This window comes from Oryza sativa, chromosome 1, assembly GCF_034140825.1.
Source record: "Oryza sativa Japonica Group chromosome 1, ASM3414082v1".
In the NCBI taxonomy this organism is placed as follows: domain Eukaryota; kingdom Viridiplantae; phylum Streptophyta; class Magnoliopsida; order Poales; family Poaceae; genus Oryza; species Oryza sativa.
The window spans coordinates 1,503,649-1,522,541 of NC_089035.1; the positions used below are offsets into that span (position 1 = coordinate 1,503,649).

The 18,893-nt window shown below is 44.3% G+C and overlaps 4 protein-coding genes across 5 annotated transcripts; 2 read left to right on the forward strand and 2 right to left on the reverse strand.

Annotated features, from left to right (window-relative positions):
* Positions 1-1,092: 1,092 nt before the first annotated feature.
* Positions 1,093-4,462, reverse strand: LOC9267869 (multicopper oxidase LPR1 homolog 5-like). The gene is made up of 4 exons (NM_001424242.1): positions 4,388-4,462; positions 3,781-4,194; positions 1,539-2,984; positions 1,093-1,449 (listed from the first exon to the last, which is right to left on the reverse strand). Exons 2-4 carry the CDS (start codon positions 4,192-4,194, stop codon positions 1,396-1,398), a joined length of 1,914 nt encoding a protein of 637 aa, NP_001411171.1. The 5' UTR covers positions 4,388-4,462; the 3' UTR covers positions 1,093-1,395.
* A 3,401-nt stretch (positions 4,463-7,863) lies between these two features.
* Positions 7,864-11,907, reverse strand: LOC4325986 (protein ABCI7, chloroplastic). Its single transcript, XM_015766100.3, has 3 exons — positions 11,015-11,907; positions 9,251-9,510; positions 7,864-8,428 (listed from the first exon to the last, which is right to left on the reverse strand). The coding sequence occupies exons 1-3, from the start codon at positions 11,879-11,881 to the stop codon at positions 8,107-8,109; spliced, it is 1,449 nt and encodes a 482-aa protein (XP_015621586.1). The 5' UTR covers positions 11,882-11,907; the 3' UTR covers positions 7,864-8,106.
* Positions 11,908-12,076: 169 nt separating this feature from the next.
* LOC4325987 (uncharacterized) lies at positions 12,077-16,638 on the forward strand. 2 transcript variants are annotated; one of them, XM_066311593.1, is made up of 10 exons: positions 12,077-12,334; positions 12,415-12,531; positions 12,656-12,784; positions 12,929-13,105; positions 13,483-13,623; positions 13,898-14,086; positions 14,164-14,235; positions 14,336-14,390; positions 15,840-16,008; positions 16,115-16,638. In XM_066311593.1, exons 1-10 carry the CDS (start codon positions 12,083-12,085, stop codon positions 16,497-16,499), a joined length of 1,686 nt encoding a protein of 561 aa, XP_066167690.1. In that variant the 5' UTR covers positions 12,077-12,082; the 3' UTR covers positions 16,500-16,638. The 2 variants fall into 2 exon arrangements, with proteins under 2 accessions (XP_066167690.1, XP_025878284.1); XM_026022499.2 differs by having other exon boundaries at positions 15,840-16,004.
* A 76-nt stretch (positions 16,639-16,714) lies between these two features.
* LOC4325988 (tetraketide alpha-pyrone reductase 2) lies at positions 16,715-18,317 on the forward strand. The gene is made up of 2 exons (XM_026022502.2): positions 16,715-17,139; positions 17,226-18,317. Exons 1-2 carry the CDS (start codon positions 17,034-17,036, stop codon positions 18,131-18,133), a joined length of 1,014 nt encoding a protein of 337 aa, XP_025878287.1. The 5' UTR covers positions 16,715-17,033; the 3' UTR covers positions 18,134-18,317.
* The last annotated feature ends 576 nt before the right edge of the window (positions 18,318-18,893 follow it).

The window sequence follows — 18,893 nt, forward strand, 5'->3', positions numbered from 1 at the left end:
ACCGTTTTCACCCCTATAAATAACCATCAACTTGGGCTTCGATGTGCACTACTCCATGAGCTATGTTGAGGGCAAACCACTTGTGCAATTGCTCATCATTTCTTATCTCAACAAATTCGCCATCAATAACATGTCATAAAAAAAAACGTATTGGTTAGAACCCCACACAATTTTTGAGCCGATAAAATCAATTAATTACTACAATGTGAAGCTATGCATGCCAAGTTTTGTTATGAAATGTGCTTAGCGGTGTTACCTAGCTGAGGGTCACGCGTCATCACGTACTGGGCCACCCCTCAAGGTCACCCGGCCACCCATCAAGTTGCCAGGTGTGCGTGATGACGCGGCCCAGCCACTGCTCCCTCCCGCAGTACACTGCAGCAACATCCAAGCGCCACCACCACCACTCCTTCCGCCCTAGCCTACCACAGCTCCCTTCATGTCAGTGATGAAAACCCTAGCGCTAACTCAGTCATGCCACCGAGATGAATTCGGTCGGGACTGGATGAGAAAGTTGGGGATATGGTTGATGTGTAATTAAGGGCATTTTGGTCAGTTTGAGCTAGTTTTTTCCTAAACAAAAACCTAACGGTTAATAAAAACAAGGTCAGACGATAAATGATTAAACTTAAGAAAATAGGGGCAGATTGGTAGATAACCTTAAGAATAGAATAAAATGATCAATTATCCCTTTTTTTTTCTACATCAAGAGGATAGGAGAGGGGGAGTGCGTGGTTGTGACTTGTGAGGCACCATACTTACGCTAAATCACATGCCATGTTTTATATAGTAGTTCTTGCAAATAAGGCAAACTCTATTAGTCTCGAGGAGACGTCCTCTCATTTCTTTGCATATCATCCATCTATAAGTTACAGCGAAAATAAATAAATACGACGGTGAGAACATGTATACAAATCAATTATAGTTAAATTCATTATTTTTTTTTGTTAAAACTTATAGTTTAATTCGTTATTATAGTTAAATTTAAACTTGCATGTTTGTGGAGTTATATGTTACATACCAATCTCTATCTTATCTTTATTTTTTTTAGAAATAAATTATGACTATTTAAATGACATGCAATTGGGAACATCCCTTGAAGGATTAAAATTTATTTCCTGAAATAAGCTATATTATTTTGTACAGTGTACTTCAACAATCAACAACATAATTCATATATAACTTCCAATAAAGTACAAACCCAAATTAAGTCCGTAGCACAGATACCCCGTCAGAGCGCACCAGTTTATGACTAGCAAACTTTCACTCATAAACAAAGACTTGGATAACATAACATAAACAACTTTCACTCAAACGTAAATGCTCAGAATTATTAATCCTAGTGAAGAAGCTTCTTCATCTCATATTCTCATCGATCAGCACTACGTTTCTTGTTCATGGAAGCAGCTTCAGAGGCCTGATCATGGCGTTGTCTTCGTGATCCAGGATCTGCACAGTCAAAATAAATTAGAAATGGAGCAACTGATCAATGAACACGATAACGAACGGGCACGTCGAGCATATGACGTGGCGCTTACGTGGCAGTGGTAGACGAATCCCGGCTCGGTGGTGGCGTCGAAGGGGTAGGGCTGATTGGCCTCGACAAGCCTGAACGCCACCACCACCGACGTCATGAACTCCGGCGGAATCTTCACCGCGTTCTTCCACGTCTTCTCCTCCTCCGGCACCGGCACGACGGGCCCGACGGCGTGCTGGTCGAGGTTGCACGTGGCGGTGTTGTTGTTTTTGATCATGCAGTCCTTGAACACCTGGAATCCCTCGATCTTCGTCATCTTGATGGCCTGGAACGTGGCAATGTGGAGGTGCAGCGGGTGGTTGTCGCCGGTGAGGTTGATCACCTGCCACAGCTCCGTCGTGCCGGACTTGGGCGTCTCCGTCACCGGGTCCTCCAGCCGGAGGCCGTTGATGTAGAGGTTCCCCGGCGCGGTCTGGTTCTCGTACAGGACGATGTACCTCGTCGTCGTCGGCGGCGGGAGCGCCGCCACGCTCGCGTACGGCACGCCGTGCTCCGGCACCTTGGATTTGTCCGGCATGTCGTCGACCTTCCCCTTGCCGGCGACCTTGAACAGCATCACCTTCCCGTCGAGGTTCGGGTCCGTCACATTAGGGCCGTTGGGGAACGGGTAGGGCGCCGTGTTGAGCATCTCGATCTCGGTCATCGCCGCCGGCAACCGGGAGAAGTCGACGATGACGTCGAAGATCTCGGCCGGCGAGAGGACGAGGTTGGAGACGGTGACCGGCCTGGAGAGGTAGGAGGAGTCGGAGCCAATGACGGTGAAGGGGAGGGCGCCATTGGAGAGCGTGACGTTGAAGTATCTGGCGTTGCTGGCGTTGAGGATGCGGAGGCGGTAGCGGCGGCGCTGGACGCTGAGGTACGGCCACGCCTTGCCGTTGACGGTGATGACGAGGCCGAAGTACTCCGGCTTCCACTCCCGGTCGATGGAGATGGAGCCATTGGTGTAGAACTCGCGGTCGGCGATGACGAGGTGGAGGTCGTGGTCGCCGCAGGGGAGGTTCATGGGGTCCTCGAGCTCGGGCTTCTCGATGACGTAGGCGGCGAGGAGGCCGGCGAGGAGGCTGACGCGGGTGAGGCCGAGGGCGTGGTCGTGGTACCAGAGGTTGCCCGGCGCCTGCACGTTGGGGTAGGTGTAGGTCTTCCGCGTCCATGTGCTGCCGTTCTCGGCGAAGTCGCGGGTGAACCAGGCGAAGGCGTGGCCGTCGAACTCCGGCGGGTGGGCGCCGCCGTGGAGGTGAACGACGGTGGGGACGCCGCCCTTCTTGGGGATGGCGGTGGGGACCTTGGGGTCCCACGGGAGGATGTGGGCGTCGGGGAGGTGGTTCTGCCACTCCACGGCGAGCGGCACGCCCTGCCGCGCCACGATGGTGGGCCCCGGGAACGTCGCTGTCTGCAGCGATTGCCCGTACACGAACACCGGCGTCGGTGGCATGTCGCGGTGGAATTGCTGCATGCGCAAGCATCCCATTTTGAAATTATTTTTCGATTTTGCTACATGTTTATTGATATTTTTTTTCTTGAAAGTTCTTTTTTTTTCTTGAAAGTTCGATAGACATAAATATATTTAACCGTATAATATAGCTACATTGTAACTTCTATAGATGTACTGACTTTGGTCAAAATTAAACTGTTTCAAATTTATTTAAGTTCATAGACAAATATAGTAATATTAATAATACTAAACTAGTTTTTATCAAATCAATAATTGAATATATTTTCATAATAAAATTGTCTTGGGTTGAAAATGTTATTGCTATTTTTACAAGCTTAATCAAACTTAGAGCACTTTGACTCAAAGTCAAAATGTCTTATAACTGAAATAGAGGGAGTATATAACTGAAATAGAGGGAGTATATAATATAATTTATATGAAACTTTCACATATATAGGTAGTCCTTTTTTATTTTCTTACCGGTAAATTTTAGCATATTTACATTATTTATTATTTTTTAGTAATAAGACAAATAGTCAAACATAATTTCAAAAGTCATATATATCATCTAATAAAAAATGAAGGTAGTATATTGTTGGATCTAAAAATAAATATCTAAGATTTGTTCATGACACCAAAATTGAAATTTTTACTCCCAGATTTAATCATGAATAACAGTTTTACTTATGATAATATGGATAAATCTCAAGCGTATATATTTTTCTTAATTTAATGGTAGTTTACATGTCTTCACTATATACGTTGGTCTGGATATTAGATATATATTTTCCCGTAATCACAACGTACGTACCCATGTCTTGCTGTACATGCCGATGGTGAGCTTGATGGGCACTGGACGGCCATGGCGGATGCCGTAGCCCCGGATCTTGGCAATCCGCGGCAGCGAGTCCACGTACTTTGTCAGGTTCAAGCTCGTCATCACCGGCCACCGCCGCCGCCCCGCCGCCGGCGCCGGCAGCGGATGATCCGGTGGTGTGTACTCGTCGTCGTTGGGGTCATCTGACGCCCAACCCCAGCGACTTTTGCTAATCACGCTGCAGATGTAGCTTGGGATTAAAGAATCACTCTTACAGTTAAGTATTGACATTACTGTATCCCATTGAGTTTGGTAATTTTTTGCTGCTGCAGGTTCATCCCTGGCGGCTGCGACGACGACAACAGCCGCCAACAACACAGCGGCCAGCTGCTGAATCCTCGGACTCATCTGCACGCAATCAACAAGACAAAAATCAGTATACATTTTACAATAGTTGATTGCATTCTAAGTTTCTGGCCATATCGTGCAGCAATGTCAGTACTATTTAGATTCGTAGCTAATTGAAAATAAACATAACTATATTTTAAGACGAAATAAGTAATTAAGTAGCTAATCAAGCAGTGATGTCAGTTTTTGTCACCTTAGCTAGCTGGAGAGGGGCATGCAAAGGATAATGAATTAAAGGAGAAAGAGATTAGCTGATCGACTGATCGATGCTCTTGGCAATCTCTGGGAGGGCTGCTATTTATAGGATTAATTTTACTAGTTTGAACAAGTAAATGGCTATAATTAAACGTGCAGGTCAGTGACATGGATCGACGACGTTAATTGGCTGAATAATTTTTTGATTTTGGGCAACACATCAACCTAATTAAACTAGTAGAAATTAGTTGCTGATGTGATTTTAGCTAGTTGCTTGCAAGCTTCTACACACAGTCCATTTTAAATCTAGAGCTACCTCTCTGCACGACCAACTAGTTAATTAAGTTCTGCAAGATTATATATGTAGCTAGTCAACACTTGAACAGAGATATTCAGCTGCTAGCTGGTCCTTTTGAACAGTTTCTTATAATTAACAACATAATTAATCATTGTTTACTTATAATTTGTCCTAATATTGGCTGTCGTTTCCTCGTACGGCAAGCATTATATATTTACGGTCACTCATCGATCGTACTGTGTACACTTGACAAATCACATTGATCGTATACTTACTCCCTCCGTGATTAAAAATAATCAACTTCTCCTTCAAATATAAGCTTTTCTAGGATTAAAATTTGTATCACAACATAAACGTTTCTAAAATATTGATTATAATGCACAAAAATCATGCTACATTGTTTTTAGTCAGGTGTTTTTAAGAGGGAATCTTATATATTTGACCATTAATACGATTGAAAGATAATTTTTTTATTAACTCTAATTTTTACTAAACAATTTACAAATGTTTATGAGGAAGCACACGGCCGATGAATCGATGCAAATCCTACGATTTACTAGAAGTAAGGTGGTGTTCTCTTCTCCTATAAATATGAGATAAATATGAATGTTAAGTGTTTTACGTAAAATAAGATGGTATTAACGTATGATTAATTGAGTTTTAATTATTATAAATTTAAAAAATAGATTGATATGGTATTTTAGAGCAACATCGTGGTATCCGCCGCTCCTCCTTTACACTACCGAACAACAAAAAGAAAATTAGTGTTACACCGTGTTTAGTTCCAAATTTTTTTTCAAACTTTCAACTTTTCCATCACATCCAAACTTTCCTACACACATAAACTTCTAACTTTTCCGTCTCATCATTTCAATTTTAACCAAACTTCCAATTTTAGTGTGAACTAAACACACCCTTAGATAATTATATATGAAGTGAGAGTGCCCCTGACACCGTGCTCTGAATAATCTTGTATCCCGATCGAGAAATCACGTGCATGGCTCAGGAATCAGCACCAAAATGGTTCCAATTCGATCGTTGTCCTTGAGTATGCTAGATTGATGCTTGGAAGATTCCTAGCCTTAATGTGCGATTAGTTACCCATTGCCAGAATAAAACAATTGTCACCAATCATGTACCATCTTCTGGCTGACCCATGAGACCAATACTGCAAATTTCCACCATCTCATAAGGTTATTTTATCCATCCTAAAATATAATAAAGTTTACTAGTGTTTAAAACTATCATTCCTCTCAACCAATCAAAACTATCATTTCAGTTAATTTATTTACCTACCTTTTTATCTCAATCAATCATAATCATTCCTAATTTAAATCCATCTCTCTCTCTCTTTTTTTTTATCTTTGTGAAAGACTTCATCGATACGTACTCATTCCTGCCACAACTAAGCGGCATTTTAGAATGTGCGCAATCAATGCATTAAAACTTTGGCAATAAATATATTTTTAAATATTTTCATTCATCTTTTTTGAAAATAATATGGCTAGATTTGTTTTAAAAAATAGTTTGATAATTAATAATATAACTTTGCTATATTTTGCATGGTTTTTATAGTACTGATTAAATAATCAAACTAGTTTAGTGGTGATATGTTATTTTTCAAAACATCACTTATTTGTAACCATTAGTAGTAAATACTCCACCAAGGTTCACTAACTACTCTTGGACCATCTGACCATGTTTGAGACCGTCCTTTTAAACAATTATTGACATGGGCTGTTTATTTACTAACACAATACATTAATATTTTGGAAAATTAACTTCGCAAATAGCTTAGAATAAGGAGTCTAATTAGTGAAAGAATGTTTTTCAGAAAAAAAAATCGTAATTTAGAAGCATGAGCAAATAATTTATGACAAAAATCTGAGGGAAAAAAATCTAAAAAGAAGGATCTAAAAAGGACAGTGCCTAACTATTCTAATATAATTGCCTAGTGAGAATACATGCTTATACAATAACTTGTTTCCACTCCATAGGAAGAGGATAAAGGGGATCGAGTGCGTATTTTTTCGATAATAAAAGAATACAACACTGCAACCTCTGCATCACACATAGAACTGATAGAAGTAATTAAACAAAAACAAGTACTCCTATCGGTGACCTAAATAATTAGGTACCGAAGCTGGATAAAGACAGATGATCGAATTAATCATGAAAACATCCGTGCATATTTTTCCAATGTGGGGACTCAAAAAGAAAAATAATAAGAACATTTATTCATCAAGTGACGGCAGTCCTTTTCCTCATACGCGGATCCATATCTTGAATTCTTGATCTCCGTATACATCTGGATTAGTGACAGAAGTTATCTGATAATATACGGCAGTTTTGTCTTGGTCATACTTGCTACGCATGCACACACGTGAACAATTAAGTAGGGGCATCTCGGGGAAGATTCATCAGAGCTACACAACGTCAGAGAAGAAGAGCTCGAAAAGTCGGCAATGGGAGATGATTATGAATCTGTGTGCAACGTCCCCTAGTTTCGCACCACTGTAGGATGCATATGCATTTCTTGACCAGATTAATTTAATTTAATCTAATCTAAATTTGATTTAATTTCCCGGTAGTAGGTGAAGAACACATTGTTAGGTCAAGCAAACCGGACACTACGTATACCTGTAGGTACACACTACACTGGTACACACTACGTATACCTGTAGGAGTAGTTTTGAACTGAACGATCCCAGCTACCCGGTCGCCCTGTTGATTCTGACTAGGAGTGAATTAACCAAATTAAAGACCGTACGGTAAACAAATCATTGGTCACCGGTTCATAGTCAGCGCAATTAATAATCAACAGTACCACATAATATATAATTACATACACAACTTTGATTAGTTCGAATCAATCATATTTCGATGCCCTGAGATGAGATTCCCTGGAAGCTAACACTGTGCCTAGGGCGCTTTTCATATGTCTGCATAACGATTCTCATACACAGGCAGCAGCATCATAAACCCTCCGTAAAAAAACAAAAAACTTAACATAGACGAAGATGTGACCTCTCATGACTGTCCAGATTCGTTGTATTAGGAAAGGATGTGACTGCTCGATTGAGTTTTTTTTGGGATGGAGAGAGTACTCATGTGCTGTAAAATGCAAACCAACATTCAGAAGATAAATAAGTTGTCGGTCGACAGAAACTTCAGTCTTATGTAAAGCAAAGATATATAATCTGCCTCACAAGCATCATGCATGCTTGATTCAACATGTAATGAACAAGTGGTTCACAAATTAACTGACTTTACATGCTAGAATAACATCACTCTTGACATTGCAAAACAGTTATCTGTTTCTCGTCGTGTTTCACCAAAAATCTTCTAATGTTCTTTCTATATTTCTCATTTTGATAAAAGAAAAATGTTGAACTGGCTCCATAACAATAATGAGGGCCTCATTCGTCGTTTTGTCTTGAGGAAGCCAACAACGCTTTGAAATGAGCTAATGTCTTTTTCTCTATGGGCTTGAATGGTATTTGGTTTATCACATGGGCTCCAAAGGCGAAATTTAGGGCATCCGCCGCTGTTTTAGCATCGATGCCTCTTGCTTGCAAGAAGTAGATCGCATTTGGATCATGTTCACCACTGATGGCAGCTCCATGTGTACATTTGACATCATCAGCAATGATCTGAAGGTTTGGCTTCACATTAACAAGTGCCTTCGATGACAGGAGAAGACACTTGGTTTCTTGCCCTGCGTCAGTTTGTTGTGCATATCTGTGAATCAAGGACATCAATGTATTAGGAGTCTAGGACAGGAGGAAATAGTGATGCATAAACAGAACTTCATGAATATCAACAGAATACTGAAGCTGCTCAGAAGTGAAACAAACAATAATTGTGCACAATCTCCTGATTTCATAAGGAAAAATTGCTATTTGAACAGCTTTGCTCTGCTACATATGCAAGACTATATGTTAGGAACCCGATTGGACTGTATATGGGCCAAGTTAGCCATGTCCAAGCGAGGCCCAAGCAAAGCAGGAGCAGCATACAAAGCAGCAGCGTTAGCAACATTTGGGGATCGAACAGATCGATTGGCCAAGGCGCCAAACGGTGGCGGCGGCGATCTGGAGGTCGGTTGGCTCCTCGTCGATCTACTCCTCTACCCCTTCTCTTCATTTCCTTGTTCTAGAAGCTTCTAGCCTCCTTTGTACCTTTCCATCTTCCACCTAAAAAACCTTCACTATTGCAGTAGAAAACTGCTACTCCTTCCGCTGGATGAGCCACTCTTGTATTGAATTTGGTGTTGCTTGAATTGAGGAAGTGTGTCTCTAACACTATATTTACAGATGGCTTCACTACATTTTAACTAATAAATAAAGATCCTAAAGCAATATAAACTTCAGGTATGTAGTATGTCAGTACTCCACCACCATTTAAATCCTAAGCAGTTAGAAAATCTACTATTGAATTAATAAAAAAAACTTGAAGATCTACATATATGCACTGATGGCTCAAAAATGGCTGAAAATCAGTAATACTTTTTGTCAAAATAATACAGTTGAAATACTTCACAGAAGTAATCTGATCACATACCTGTTCACTTTGATATTTCCATCAAATATGCCATTCCCTGTACCAGAAGCAATCAATCTATGTATCTGTTGTGAACGACCTCTTGGGTGATCAAGTATAAGCTTGCTATGAAGATCATGTATCTGTTTATTCTGCGCTGAGAAGTGGAACGTTGACAATTGTGTGTTGGTCTCAGGGCCCAACTGCTGGACGTGGAGATTGTGCCTGTTCAATCTTGCTCCAATGCTTACCTCAACAAACTCATAGTTGCTAGATGTATTCTGCAAAGAATGTTAGACAACTATAAGAATAACTTACTGTTATTTCCTACTCAAGTAAGCCTTGCTTTAATCTTCATCATTGAAAACTGAAAATAATAGGTAAAATCATCCTTGTCAATTTTGTCCCAAGATAATTCCAGTATGGAACATTCCAATACAAGTCCTTTCTAGAGTGTAATAAAAAAATAAATTTATGAAATAAATTATTAGTGCTAAGTTACCATAAGCTGTCTAACGAAATTTAAAGGAAAAAAAATGCAAAGATGTCGAATTGGGTCAGTCAGTCCAACTAGCCACTAACCTTAGTGTCGCTAGCCCATAGCCATACATACACTCTCCTAGCACAGTGCAGCCACCATAGAAAACCAACAGACAAGCACAGGAGGTGAGAACTTGAGGGATTTCTACTGCCTAATACCTTCATGGAAGTCACGGTCTACTAATGGGGTTTCCACCACCAACCACATTTAGGTGAGTTGTCACTGCCATCTCTCCTTGCTATCGCATTATTCTCATCCTGCACTTTATTTTTGTGTCATGAGGTTATACTTTTGCATCGCTGAGGATGAACCTCTTGTTCCTCCTTAGCTAGGATTTCTTAAGTTAATTACACTATCTTTCACTTCTCAGATTGAACACTTAGATATCATTTCCCCTAGTCCACTGAAGCAGCAATGAATAGGAACTCAGTACGACCTTATGCCCCAACAGTAAGAAACTTTCTCTGAAACCATGGTTTTCAGGCCTTCTGGTTCCACAGGTTGCTAGCTTAGACGACAAATGGTGTGAAAAGCTAAACTTTATAGAAAATGAAGCAAAGCCTAAATCCAACTAATACAGGAATTTTGTATGTGCCTTGTTGTTCTAAATAAAGATGATTTATTTCACAGTATGTCCCAGTTGTAAATATTCAATTGAAACATCAAAGCACAAAGTGGTAATAATGCACTCCCAGCAGTTTGTTAGGAAACCCTTTTACTTTAGGAGGTTTATTTCTGCGTATGAAGCTTCTAACTACAAAGAAAGTATAGTGCATTCCTCATTGATCTGTTATATTGTCACCCTACTAAAGAAGGAATAAGAAATCTCATTTCTGCATGTGAAGCTTCTAGCTACAAAATAAGTGTAGTGCATTCCTCATTGATCTGTTATACTGTCATCCTACTAAAGAAGGAATAACACAATCTCATGACACCCCATAAATAAAACTAAATATCACAAACAAGAAGGAAGCTACCTCTAATTGCAATATTGTTTTTAGATAAGATTGTTGAAACATATAAATTGTAACATATGCCACTGCTACTCTTATCAACTTAGTAATTCTATGTTTCTAACCATGTGCAGTCCTAATTGAACCAAAATTGTCTTTATCCTATCCTATCCTAGCTCAACTCACAGAACAAGCAAGCACATTGAAGGTGAACAACAACTATGGTTAAGACATCGATCCACAAATCATAACTATATGCAAAGCAATTCAAAATGCACAAGAAAGGTCTACCTGCTGGACGACGGTCCACTTGGTATGCGCAGCCGCAAACGACTGCTGCTGCACATAGGAATGCACCACCTTCGCATCCTCCTCCACGATGATCTCCATCACCGGATTAGCCCAATAACACCCACCGTCCTCCTGACCAAAGTGCTCCTCAATGATGGCCACCTCCGCCCCCTTCTCCGCCACAACGAGAACCCTCGGGTTCGACATCATCATACTACCATCGCCGCAGCCACTGTAACTGAACATGATGTGCACCGGGTCGTCGGCCATACTTACCCCCTCCGGCACGTGCACGACCACGACATCCTTCGCGCCAACGGCGTTGAAGTCGAAGAAGAGGTCCTTGTCGGCGAATCCCGCGGAGGCGGCGAGAGCGGCGGCCGCACGGTCCCGGACGTGGCCAGGCGGGAGGTCCGCGAGGGCGGAGACGTGGGCGCCCGAGGAGGAGGTGAGGACGCCATCGGAGAAGTGGACGTGGGAGGCGTAGGGGGAGGCGGGCGGCGCGACGGCGGGGGCGTCCCGGGAGGGGAGGGAGATGGGGAGGGAGCGGAGGTAGGAGATGTCGGTGAAGCGGTAGGCCTCGTTGGAGCGGCGGGTTGGCCAGCGCGTGGAGAGGAGGGAGAGCGCGGAGGCGGAGCGGAGCGGGTCGAGGAGCGGCGAGGAGGCCGCGACCGAGTCCTCCAGCTGCTCCGCGATGCGGAGGACGAGGTCGTCGGAGACGGCCGGGACCGCCGCCGACGACGCGCGCGCCGCGGATACGACGGGCGCGGGCGCGCCGGGGCGGCGGAACCGAACGACAGGCGACGCAACGCGAAGCGGGGTGGAGCAGGAGGCGGCGGCGCACAACGCCGGCGACGGCGACGACATGGCGAGCGGCCGCGCGAATCTTCTCCACCGGTGGCTGCGGAGAGATGGGGGAAGAAGAAGGGTTTGGTGGTTTCTACGTGAGAATGACAGGTGGGCCCCCTTGATTCAGTGCATAATTGGGCCGAGTGGTGGGCCCAATTTGGCGGCCCAGTGAGTCACAGCCTTATCCGTTCGCGTCCCCGCCCTCGCTTCGCCGCGGCAATGGCGCTCCACCTCACCCGTCCCTTCCTCCGGCCGTCGCCGCCGCCGCCGCGGCCGACTCGTCGGAGCTCCCGGGCTCATTGCCTCGCCCCTTCTGCCAGCGCGCGGGGCCCGAGCTTCAGGAGGCCCTACACGTCCGTCCTGGTGGTCCCCACCGGAGTCGGCGCCGCCGTCGGGGGTTTCGCCGGCGATGCGCTTCCCGTGGCGCGCGCGCTCGGTGCCGTCGCCGACTGCGTCATCTCCCACCCCAATGTAAGTATTAACTTCCAGTAGCTGTTAGGGTTAGTTTTGGCTTCTCCATGGTTGAAGATTTCGTCTTCACATAATCACAGGTGCTGAACGCTGCGATGCTCTACTGGCCGATGCCCAACACGCTCTACGTTGAGGGATACGCCCTTGACAGGTTCGCTGAAGGATCCTGGGCTCTCCAACCAGTTCACCAGAACAAGGTACTACTACCAATTTAGTGGTTCTAGAGATTGCTCAGACACAACCATGGATAATGTAACTGTAGGTAGCTAGTTAGCTACGGTTTTGTTGATACATTGACACATTGTGGCTGCTTCAACCTAGGTAGGTTTGGTGTTGGATTCTGGAATCGAGGAGGAGCTTCGACTCCGTCACTTGCAGGTTGCGGATGCCGCGAGGGCTTCTCTTGGGCTCCCTGTAGTCGAGTACATTGTGACTGATACTCCTTTGGAGGTGCTCATTCTGTTCTGATCCCTTCTTTTTTTGTCCTGTGAGTGAGAATACGTTTAAGATCTAGTGATACCTCTAGTTAGAAAGATAATTTAGTGCCTGATGTAATATTCATGCTTACTTATGACCTGCTCATTTGTGGTCTAGATCAAGACATGGTTTGATCCAAAATGTGGGAAGTCTACAGGGAGTGTTGGGAACTCTGATTCTCTCCTGAGGGCAGTTGAGGCCCTGGTGAACCGCTCTGATGTGAATGCTGTGGCGGTTGTTGCGCGCTTTCCAGATGATGATCCAGAAGATTCAGATTGTTATCGGGAAGGAAAGGTAATACTTGCCTGCTCAAGTAGCTGGTTTATTATTTTTCCTAACAGGTTACTGATAGTTGTGCCACTTAGAATTCTTGAAACACCATGTTGTCTTGATTTAGTTTGTTATGGGATGCTCTTCGATTTTTCAAATTTACTGTTTGGACCATCTGAAATGTCCCTTGCAAGTTGCAACAACACTCTCTTTTCAAGTAGTTTGAAAGCTGTTGGCCTTATGGTGTCATTTTGCTCGCTGAATTTTTATATTGATGCAATTCAATGGTTGATACTGATCACGGTAGACATGCTGAGGTTATCATTTGTGGGTGGTGTTCAGCATTTCCAAGCATCTATCATTTCTAATCTTGTATTTTCTTCAATGCCATATCAATGCAGGGAGTTGATCTGTTGGCAGGAGTTGAAGCGATTATCAGTCATCTAATTGTGAAGAAATTCAAAATCCCAGCTGCCCATGCTCCTGCAGTTTTACCCCCAGTTCTCAGTCTGTCAGTGTCCCCAAGATCTGCTGCTGAAGAGGTTTCTACTCTTTCTGCTGAACTATGCTGGTGCATAACTAAGTTAACTAAATATCAGGGATATGCTTAGTAATGACCCTACAATGAAATGTTGTATATCAGGCTAATTTCAAATGTTCACTATCTGGTAGTTACATGTTTTCTTAAAGTTAGTCCACTTGTTCACATCCATTCCTAGCATATAGATCAGTGCTGTCCTATGTCAAATTAAGCAGTGCTCGTTAATTTTATATCATCTTTTTGTACCAGTTCTCATTGATCTTTTTTTGTAACAGATTGGACATACCTTTCTACCTTGTGTGCTTGCCGGGTTAAGCAATGCCCCTCAATATGTGATGAGGAGGAATGGAAACATGGATAATGGTTGCATAGTGGCTAGTGATGTTGATAGTGTGATTCTTCCAAAAGATGCTTGCGGAGGAGATGGTACTATTGCCTTTGCTAGAACTGCTACAAAGAACAAGGTAGATATCAGTGATAAGTGATGTTTTATCTTTCCATTTGGATTTTATTATCCTCATGAATAATTGTTTTTTTGCAGCCCTTAATCATTACGGTTCAAGAAAATGAAACAGTTCTTGATGATACCCCTGACAAGTTCAATATAGAGGCGGTATGTACCACATGTCTTGACAATTTTACAAAGCTCTCATTCTGATACTTATGCAAGAAATCCATAGCAATCTTACAGTGTTGACCCTTTTGCTCCCCAGCTAAATGTCCAGAACTATTGGGAAGCCATTGGAGTAATCGCAGCTCACAAGGCAGGTATCAACCCAAATGCTCTTAGAAGACAAGGAATTGATCATCTTAAAAGCTCTCTTAGACTATACCCTGCACAAAATCGTGGTTCTAAGAAATCGGCCTGTTCACCACCGCAGGAGAAACTATATACACATGAACTAGTTTAACAAATTTAGTTGTGCAACTAAAAGTTTATAGAATTCAGTTCTGGCAAGATGGGAGCCCCAAATTTTGAAGTCATTTGTACATATTCCACAAGAACAACACTGCAGTGGAATCCTAGTTATAGCTGATGTACATATACAAGCCAAATTTCTTATGGCATCACGATTTAGAGGTAACATGTAACCCACATCAGTAGTTTGAGTTTGCTAAGACAGAAGCACAGTGTCCTGGCTTTTTGCCCTTCCATTGGAAGTACAATTTCATTTCAGTTTACAGCAATGAATGTAGAAGTTTATGCTGAATTTTAGCAAATGCTCGGGCATATGCATCTACTGTGGTACGTTTGGTCGATTAGAATGGCCGGCCGGCCACGTGTGACCTGCGGACATGCACCGCTTGGTAGCATAAGTCTCATTCAGTTGTGGAGTGATTTGGTAGGTATACTGCTTCCCTATTACAGCTACCGATCAAAGTGGAACTACCCTTTTATTTTACGTGTGTAGCTAGTTCAGTTAGCACCTGACTTGCTGTTAATTTACTGTAGTTTCCTGTCGGGTGCGCCTCTTGAGATTAGCATTTCTCGCATGCTTACTTACCAGCTGGTTTGGGTGAAAAATTCGGGCAAAATAGTTTTTGGGTACCTGAAATTTCAGAAATTTGAAGCTGGCATATGGAATCCTCACCGTATCGCTCTATGCAGTATTCGTATTTTGGTTTTGTAAGTCGAAATTTTTTAACTTTAACTACATTCGTAGGAAAAATAACTAATATCTACAACAATAACAAATAAATACAACATATTTTATGGTAGATTTTAACGAATAATTTGACGTTATAAATGTTGGTGTGTTTTTCAAAAAACTAAAAAAGTTAGTCAAAGTCACCTTAATTTAGAAAAATACTAAAACACCTTACAATACGAAGCAGGGGAGTAGCAACAGGGCCGGGAATGGATGGTTTGTAGCTACCAGCAAGCGTTCATGGCCGGTTTATGAATTCTTGCTCGCTGCTGCCCGCGCACGAGCCCCTTGCAGCAAGCCGCATTATCGTTCGTTCCAACACGTACCCGGCTGAACCAACCAGCTGCCGGTCGCCTCAGCTCGACCAACCTGATCGACTTCCATTCCAGTCAAGTCAAAGCCTCTCTATCTCCCAGCAACTAGCCCCGTTTCTATATATACATCTGATCATATGCATGCAGAATTATATTGTCTCTTCTACTGCTACTGATCGATCGATCTAGCTAAGACGATCTCTAGCTGTAATTTGTGCTAACACATGTGTAATGAGGTGTCCACGACGGCGCAGCTCTGCAAGTCTGCAGGTGTCATCGCAGCCTCCACCACGGCTCATCTCCGAGCACTTGCCGGCCGGTGATCCGCCGTCGCCGCTTAGCCGGAGCAGAAAGAGGAGGAGCTTCTCCGAGGAAGAGGACGAGCTCCTCCTCAAGCTGCACGCTTTGCTCGGCAACCGGTACGTACGTAATTAATTAATTCCCCCAATATCAACAATATTCCGCTATTAATTCACCGTTTGTTATAATTAAGCAATGATCAAATTAATATTGATGCATATATATCAAGTTGGTCCCTCATCGCTGGGAGGCTACCGGGGAGGACAGACAAAGAGGTCATGAACCACTGGAACTCCAAGCTGATGGATAGTACTATAGAGCATCCACCCTCGCTACATGATGATGAACACCGTCGACGGCGTCGCCGTCTGCGAAGCGAAGCTCACGACGAACGTGGTGCAAAGCATCCGGGCCACAATTCATCTTCTTCCTCCAAGGACGTCAATGGCGATGAATGTACAGTCGCCGACGACGCAAGTAGCTGTAACCACCAAGATGATAACCGGGCTGTTGCAGAATTGAACCTAGAGCTTACCCTCTCTACGCCTTGCATCTACTTGTTACTTGGACAGGATCGTGAGGATGGATCGAAGAGCAACCAGGGTTTAATTTGATCGATCCTAAAGTATACTAACAACACATTAATTAGTACATCTTGCATAAGCATAAATGAAACGATGGAGCCAATGTGTCATTTGCTAATTAATGAATCCAGCGAGATCGACTGACGATGAGCAAGTTGGAAGTTACTAATCCCACTGTCCCATAATAAACCAATCTTGAGTACATTGTACTACAATAAAAATCTGCACATTGTATCACATTCTGGTATAAGGTTGATATATTTTGAAACAGGTGGAATAGCTACAAGAGAAGGTTGGAATTTAGTAAGTTGCAGTTACAAATTCAAGCTCATCATGCACACTAACCTTCTCTAGAAAAGAGTAATACTATACCTCGATCTTCCCATGACCAACCTAATTCAAACCGGCCAACGGAGTTTCTTTCTTCTAAAATGATAATCAAAGGAAGAAATAATTAACATTTCGATTGCTGAGCTCCCCAAGTTCAGAATAAATTAACGTCATTTCGACATAAAGAGATCGCTCTCGGTAGTAAGCTAGAGATAGAGAGAGAGAGAGAGAGAGATGCCGGAGTACTGCGTCACCGGCGGGACGGGGTTCATCGCGTCGCACCTCATCCGCGCGCTGCTCGCCGCCAGCCACACCGTCCGCGCCACCGTCAGAGACCCAGGTAACACGCACGCACACTTGCGCCGTTGAGGCAAATGATCGAACACGACGTATGCACGTCTGAGATCTGAGCATGTGTGCATGCAGAGGATGAAGCCAAGGTGGGGTTCCTATGGGAGCTTGATGGCGCGAGCGAGCGGCTGCAGCTGGTGAAGGCCGACCTGATGGTGGAGGGTAGCTTCGACGACGCCGTCCGCGGCGTCGACGGCGTGTTCCACGCGGCGTCCCCCGTCGTGGTGGTCGGCAACAGCAGCAGCAACAACGGCAAGCCGAACGACGACGACGACGAGGAGGAGGTCCAGCAGCGGCTAGTGGAGCCGATCGTGCGCGGCGCGTCGAACGTGCTCCGCTCCTGCGCCAGGGCGTCGCCGCGCCCGCGCCGCGTGGTGTTCACCTCCTCCTGCTCCTGCGTCCGCTACGGCGCCGGCGCGGCGGCGGCGCTGAACGAGTCGCACTGGAGCGACGCCGCCTACTGCGCGGCGCACGGCCTCTGGTACGCCTACGCCAAGACGCTGGCGGAGAGGGAGGCGTGGCGGCTGGCCAAGGAGCGCGGCCTCGACATGGTCGCCGTGAACCCGTCCTTCGTCGTGGGCCCCATCCTGTCGCAAGCGCCGACGAGCACGGCGCTGATCGTGCTCGCCCTCCTCCGCGGCGAGCTCCCCAGGTACCCGAACACGACGGTGGGGTTCGTCCACGTGGACGACGCGGTGCTGGCCCACGTGGTGGCCATGGAGGACGCCAGGGCGTCGGGGCGGCTCATCTGCTCGTGCCACGTGGCGCACTGGTCGGAGATCGTGGGGTCGCTGAGGGAGAGGTACCCGGGGTACCCGATCCCCGCGGAGTGCGGCAGCCACAAGGGAGACGACAGGGCCCACAAGATGGACACCGCCAAGATCAGGGCTCTCGGCTTCCCGCCATTCCTCTCCGTGCAGCAGATGTTCGACGACTGCATCAAGAGCTTCCAGGACAAGGGCCTCCTTCCTCCTCACGCTTGATTCATATGATCCACACAATTAAGCTGCTTGATTAATTAACTAATTAATCTAATATTATTAAGGATCGGAATCACGTAGTACCGATCATATATATGTTCATCTCGAAATTAACTGCAAGTGTGAGATCGAGAATACACTAATACAGTGCTAATATATACTGATCAGTCGCCTGGTGAGTTATTAATTATCTACTTCTATGATCTCGTATATATATCCATGATCTACACTACGACAGTGGGTGCGATGCTGGCACGCACCAGTTCAGCTGATGCCACCAATTACGTACGATCTATTTCCTCCGTTTCAAAATATAAACACTTTTAAACTTCAGCATAGTCTTCGATATACTATTTTAACTAATAATATTTATAAAAGTAAGATGTTTTAAATAAAAAAAAGTTTAATGATAATTATACTAACATCAATGTTATATGATTGATGTTTTAATTTTTTTTTCTATAAATAGTTAAAATTAAAAATGTTTGAGTTAGTATTATTCAAAAATCCTTATATTTTAAAACTGATGGAGTAAATGCCGGTCTTTGCAGCCCACTGACGGCAAGGCCCCAAGAATCAGATTAGGAGCCCAAGCTCGTTGTTTTTCTTAAAAGCCCAAAATCCCAAAGCGCTCAGGCCCGTCCAGCCCACGTAGACGACACGGGAGGCCGACGGACGAAAGATCGAGATGAGCAACGTGTTGAGGGCTTGAGGCTGAGGAGTTCCGCAGCGTGCAGGGTGCAGCAGCCAGCAGACTTGACAT

Bases quoted from the DNA above. Each gene is read 5' to 3' on its own strand.
- LOC9267869 (NM_001424242.1), bottom strand. From the start codon at position 4,194: ATGAGTCCGAGGATTCAGCAGCTGGCCGCTGTGTTGTTGGCGGCTGTT. The intron at 2,985-3,780 runs GTACGTACGTTG...TTGCGCATGCAG, and splicing joins GCATGTACAGCAAGACATGG to CAATTCCACCGCGACATGCC. The intron at 1,450-1,538 runs GTAAGCGCCACG...TTGACTGTGCAG, and splicing joins GATTCGTCTACCACTGCCAC to ATCCTGGATCACGAAGACAA.
- LOC4325986 (XM_015766100.3), bottom strand. From the start codon at position 11,881: ATGTCGTCGCCGTCGCCGGCGTTGTGCGCCGCCGCCTCCTGCTCCACC. The intron at 9,511-11,014 runs GTAGACCTTTCT...CATTCTTTGCAG, and splicing joins AGTGGACCGTCGTCCAGCAG to AATACATCTAGCAACTATGA. The intron at 8,429-9,250 runs GTATGTGATCAG...CTTGATTCACAG, and splicing joins GGAAATATCAAAGTGAACAG to ATATGCACAACAAACTGACG.
- LOC4325987 (XM_066311593.1), top strand. From the start codon at position 12,083: ATGGCGCTCCACCTCACCCGTCCCTTCCTCCGGCCGTCGCCGCCGCCG. The intron at 13,106-13,482 runs GTAATACTTGCC...ATATCAATGCAG, and splicing joins ATTGTTATCGGGAAGGAAAG to GGAGTTGATCTGTTGGCAGG. The intron at 14,236-14,335 runs GTATGTACCACA...TTTGCTCCCCAG, and splicing joins ACAAGTTCAATATAGAGGCG to CTAAATGTCCAGAACTATTG.
- LOC4325988 (XM_026022502.2), top strand. From the start codon at position 17,034: ATGCCGGAGTACTGCGTCACCGGCGGGACGGGGTTCATCGCGTCGCAC. The intron at 17,140-17,225 runs GTAACACGCACG...GTGTGCATGCAG, and splicing joins CGCCACCGTCAGAGACCCAG to AGGATGAAGCCAAGGTGGGG.